The 5,236-nt window shown below is 41.2% G+C and overlaps 1 protein-coding gene across 1 annotated transcript in view; it reads right to left on the reverse strand.

The window, feature by feature from the left end:
- Window positions 1-1,000: 1,000 nt before the first annotated feature.
- The window catches only part of LOC122149945 (UDP-glucuronosyltransferase 1A10-like), a 23,485-nt gene continuing 19,249 nt past the window's right edge, over window positions 1,001-5,236 (reverse strand). The window contains exon 2 of the mRNA XM_042780808.1: window positions 1,001-1,917. Coding sequence (XP_042636742.1) covers window positions 1,001-1,917 — 917 coding nt within the window. The remainder of the gene's footprint in view (window positions 1,918-5,236) is intronic.

The raw sequence follows: 5,236 nt of genomic DNA on the forward strand, positions 1-5,236 counted from the left end.
TGTGGAACAAAACTCAAAATCATTTGGAAAAAAAAGGGGGGGCAGGTTTGCTGGTCTGATAGAGCCTAGTGGAACCACTGAGACTATGGTTCTTAGCTGACTTTCAGGTCTGGAATTGAACCTACACCTGTGGCTTCCAGGCAAACAAAAGACAGGCATATGAATTGAACATTTACCCGAGGTAGATGCACTCCTTGGAGGGAACAATCATGGGAAAAAGAAGGACTGTTTATGCACAGGGAGACAGCTCAGGGGGCAGGAGTGCATGGAGAGATAGACACAGGGAAGAGGTGAGTATTGGGAGGAAGTGGGAGGGGAGCTGTTGCACTGGGGTAAATTGTAGTCAATGTCATGAGACAAAGTGTATGTGAAATGCTGTATGGAAAGTGAATTTGCTCTGTAAACTTTCACCCAAATCACACACACACACTCACACACAAAGAATCATAGCTACACTCTTGTTTAAAAAGGAAAATAATAGAAAAAGCCTAAATATCTATCAACATTGGCTGGTTGAATAAACTATGGGCATCCAAAGTGAAGCATTTGACATAGAGATTAAGAAGAATATGCTCAAACCTGTGTTGACTTTTAAAGATGTCTGCAATTTCTTGGTAAGTGAAAAACAAGGGGAGAGACCAATGTGTCCAGTCTGACTCTAGATTTTATTTAAATAAAATGGGTGTGAAAGTTACACTTTCTGTGCATATATAGATGAAATCTTTTCAGAACACTAATTTCAGAGCATTTTCCTACAGAGGGTGGCAAAGGATTAGCAGACATAAAAAAAAAAAAAAAAATCAGCCTAGAAAGTCATTCTTCCTATACACACATATATCAAAGGTAGCAGCCGCTTCATGAAACTTGTTAACCCACAATTAGAGGAATGGGTATCAAATAATCATTAAACCAGAAAGATTTTACAAACGTGCTGAGTGCATTACCATTTCTGGTTCATGGAGACATCATTTTTTTATACCCAAAGCTAGATATTTCTGAATCAGCTGAAAGAGAGAGAACCTACCTGTGGCAATGGCTTCCTCTGTTGGCAGTTGATGCCTCCAACAAAAATCATGTTGGGCATCACAGGTTTGGGATAGTCAAAAACAAAGTCAGTGCGGAGCAACCAGATTGATGTGTGGCTGTAGAGGTCATAAGCTGTGACTGGCATTTGGAGAATCTCAGAGGCAATTTCTAAGCCATTTCTGAAGAAATAAGGGCAAAATAAATGCTCCTCCACATGTGTGACTTGGTTCCATACTCTTTCCTTGAAGGTCATAGTATCCGAGAACATTGAGAGACCCTGGGGAACGTAAGAAACAGGACTGGGGCTCTGTGTACTTTCTTCAAGATGATAACAAAACAGTCCTCTGGTGAAGACCACAGATGGGAGTGAAAAATATTTGGCAACAATTAAGCCACATAGATCAAAAGGATCTGTAAACACTGCATCAAAAGAACTCTCTTTTATGAACTCTACTAATTTCGTGTTGTTAAACAAACTCCTACAATTTGAAAAGAAGTATTTAAATACAGTGTCGGCTGAACCCGTTAATATAGGAGATAGATCTCTGAACTGGTTTTTCCAATGAAAATTGACAAAAGCCATGAACTCACGATCCAGATCCTCCAAAGAGTAAGAAGTGGAGTAAGTCTTTACTGTGATGTCCAGAGACTTTTCCAGGTGCCAGTTCACCTCTGGCATGACCATGACCACCTCATGCCCTCTGTGGGTGAGTTTCTCCACCACAGAGCGCATGGTGAACCAGTGGCTCCCACTCATGGGGACGACCAGCAGCTTGCCTGCCTGGGCAAGGCCAGATGTCAACAGGAGACACACACAGAGAGGAAGGAAGCCAGTCATAACTGCAGGCACCAGTGGGGAACCTGCTGCTTGGGTTCTCAGCTCCGGTGATACTGTCAGGACAAGTTCAAGCACAAAACCCACCCCGAGAGAGGGCGTGTCTTTCTCCACGCCTCAACAAACTGCTCTCCTTGTCAATGATTTACTTCTAAAAGCAGTCATGAATGAGTAGTATTTGGTGAAATAACTTCTGTATGTTTCCCAAACTAGAGTAGCTTTCGATCTTTGCCTTGGACGGGGATCGTGTCCAGTACTGCAATGAGAGTTCAAGAACAAATTTATTAAGCAATACTTTTGCAGCAGTGGTACTAAAGGAATGATGGGGTGGGGTGCTGACCACACCGAGTGACACTGTCAAAGAGCACCAAAGACACCAAGCTATAACATTGTTGTGCAGTGTTTCAGCAGAAATTTATTCTTCTTTATAAAACTATCTCTGTAGCTGGTTATAGAAACACAAATATTTTTGTAAGCCCAGCTTACTCATATCAGTATACTTACAAGGGTTTAACTCTATGCAAATTTACTCTTTGAACTTTGAATGCACTCTGGTTCGAGCTGTCATTATTACCCAATTAGGAGGAAGCTTTGAATCATGTGGTTTCCTCCACACCTCTACAAGCATGCCCTGTTGTTTTGTTTTTACAGTCACTGACTATGTCCGATTTTCTGGTGTTTTTGCTACAATGTTGTGATAATCAGTATTTGTGAACTATATCAATCATCTTTTCGAGAATGAAGTAGTGATTCAAGGAAAAGAGAAAAATCAAAAAAGGCTTCTGCTCAGTTACTAATCATGTTGTAATTCAATGTAGAAACACTCCATAAAACAATTTTGTTGTTAGTATTCCTATAATCTGAGAAAGAGTACATTGAAGCAATTCACAACTATATTTATCACATATTATTCCATGATGAAAATTGAAGATAAACATTGCTGCAGATTCTGTCTGGTCTGGTCCATGGAGGGAAAGAAGGATCGATGCCTTGAGTTACTGCCCTGGGTAACACCAGCCTTAGCTATGCCACTGCCCTTTTGCAATCTGACATCTCAGAAAAATACAGTGGAATAAAACTCCTATTTTGGAATTTTTCCCAAAGCAAAATTTGGATTTTACCCTCAGACTACCAAAAGCTCTTTGCCCAGAAGGGACTCAGCTTCTAGGTTCAAAGAGAAGATTGGAGTCCCTTCCCCGGACCTGAAATTATTTGCAAGTGACTCTGGAACACACAGGCATTGTGCTTGTCTTGTTCCGTTTCCAGCAGGAAATTACAAACCCATGAAGCCTCTGAAATGCTGAAATAAGATTGACAACCCTATCCAAGGGCCATTCCAGGGATTAGGTGGAGTGTGACTATCGTCTATTTGAATCACTTTCCCTAGATGTGGCCCATGTGGTAGGTGGCCACCTGCCCAGTCCTGCCAGAAGCTCAATTCCCACACACCTCTCTTTTCTCTGTACTTCCATTTGTCTGTTGAGACCTCTGCTGTCAGACTTGCCCCAATCAGCCTGGTTCTTCCTTCAATAATCAATGTGTCTATGTCCCGAACTCTTCACAGCATTTCTTGAGGTCAGGGGGTGTCTTCTTCACACTTGCACCCTTGTCCCACAGTTCTTGTGCTATGCCTCGCACAGAAGAACCCCACAAGAAACGTTGGTTGCGTTACACTGAATTACATTATGCAGGTGTTCCAGATGCTGCGTGGGTGAGGCCAGTGTGTGTGTTACTCAGCTAAGTGGTTCATGCTCACTGAGACCCTGAGGGATTCTGGATCCCAACCTGAAGAACTAGTTCTTATTAGGTCTAAGACAGCTTCATCCTTGGCAGTCAAACAGTTACCAGACATTTGACAAAGGTGCAATGGCAATGTTGACTCATTAATTGTTATAAATGTGCCATGGTAATTTGTTAATTACTAGAGGAAACTAGGTCCAGGCTATCTGGAGATTCTCTGCATTATTTTTTCAACTTTTGTGAATCCTAAAATTATTATAAAATAAAGCGTTTAGAGACTTCTGGTCAGAGGGCAGAATAGGCAGACAAGCTGCACAGACCTTGTTCGACAAAGAAAAGAGAAACTAATTGACAGAGACAGAAGATAATCCTGGAGCCCTGAGCTTTGAAAGGAAGTATACCGAAGTGGATTAGGCACCAACTAGTGAAAAACCTGAATGAAAATAGTGAATACCAAGACATCACAGCAGTGGACTGTCAGCTACTCTGACGGCACCAACAGCCTGATTATTTCTAAGTGGTGTTGGGACCTGAGAATTGACCTAAAGATCAGCCCTGGTCACCAAGGGCTACAGGAACAACTGCGCTGGTGGCCAATGACTAGGAAGGGAAACAGCAAGGAGGGCGACAACCTGAGCTGTGGACTTTCGGCTGTCCAGAGGGCACAGCCATTTTGATTGTTTTCAAATAGTGGCCATTTTGGTTATTTAAAGTGACTGAGGGCACAGCCATTTTGAACGTTTACAAGTGGTGGCCATTTTGGATATTTAAAGTGACCGAGGGCACAGTGATTTTGAATGTTTACAAGCAGTGGCCATTTTGGATATTTAAAGAGGCAGCGTTCTCATTTGGATTCCAAGGACCTAAGAATAGGGTCTGCTTGCCGAGGACAACAGGGACATATGAGAGGCTGACAATGAGAAAGGAGACAGGTGGTGAGTATGTAACCCTACTTATGTAGATAACATCCAAAGAAAACAAAAATCACGAGCAAGTCACTTCACCATACAATTCACCAATTAAATTTAAACACAAAAACATCACAATGTCTTAGAGACAACAGAGCATCACAGTGCACACAAAGAAGCAAGATAAAGTAGGGGAAACAAAGGACCAGGATACAGACCCAGAACGTATCCCTGAGTAGGAAGTAGCATGGTAACTCCCTGATAAGGAATTCAAAAGAATTATATTTAGGTACCTTCAATAATTGAGAAGCAGGTCAAGGAAAACACTGACAAAATTGAGGAAAACACAGAGAAAACCCTAGAACAATTTTGAAAAATAATACAAGAACAAAATAAATAAATGAAAAATTAGAATGATACAAAATCTAGAGATAGAAATCCAGAAGATTAATACTAAATTTTCAGAAATGGATAACACAGTCAATGAACAAAAGAGTAGAATTAAATCAATGAAAGACAGAAATAGTGAGATTAAAGACAAATACTTCAATACTTCTTTGGAAGAGGATCAATCAGAAAAAAGATCAAAACAAAATGAAGAAAGCCTAAGGATCATGTGGGATACCATCAAAAGGAATAACTTACATGTAATCAGAATTCCAGGAGCTCTGGTAGCATAGTGCCTAAGGCACTTGACTGCTAACCAGAAGGCTAGCAGTTCAAACCC

This window comes from Orycteropus afer, unplaced genomic scaffold, assembly GCF_000298275.1.
Source record: "Orycteropus afer afer isolate SDZICR_OR568_19922 unplaced genomic scaffold, OryAfe1.0 scaffold00006, whole genome shotgun sequence".
In the NCBI taxonomy this organism is placed as follows: Eukaryota; Metazoa; Chordata; class Mammalia; order Tubulidentata; family Orycteropodidae; genus Orycteropus; species Orycteropus afer.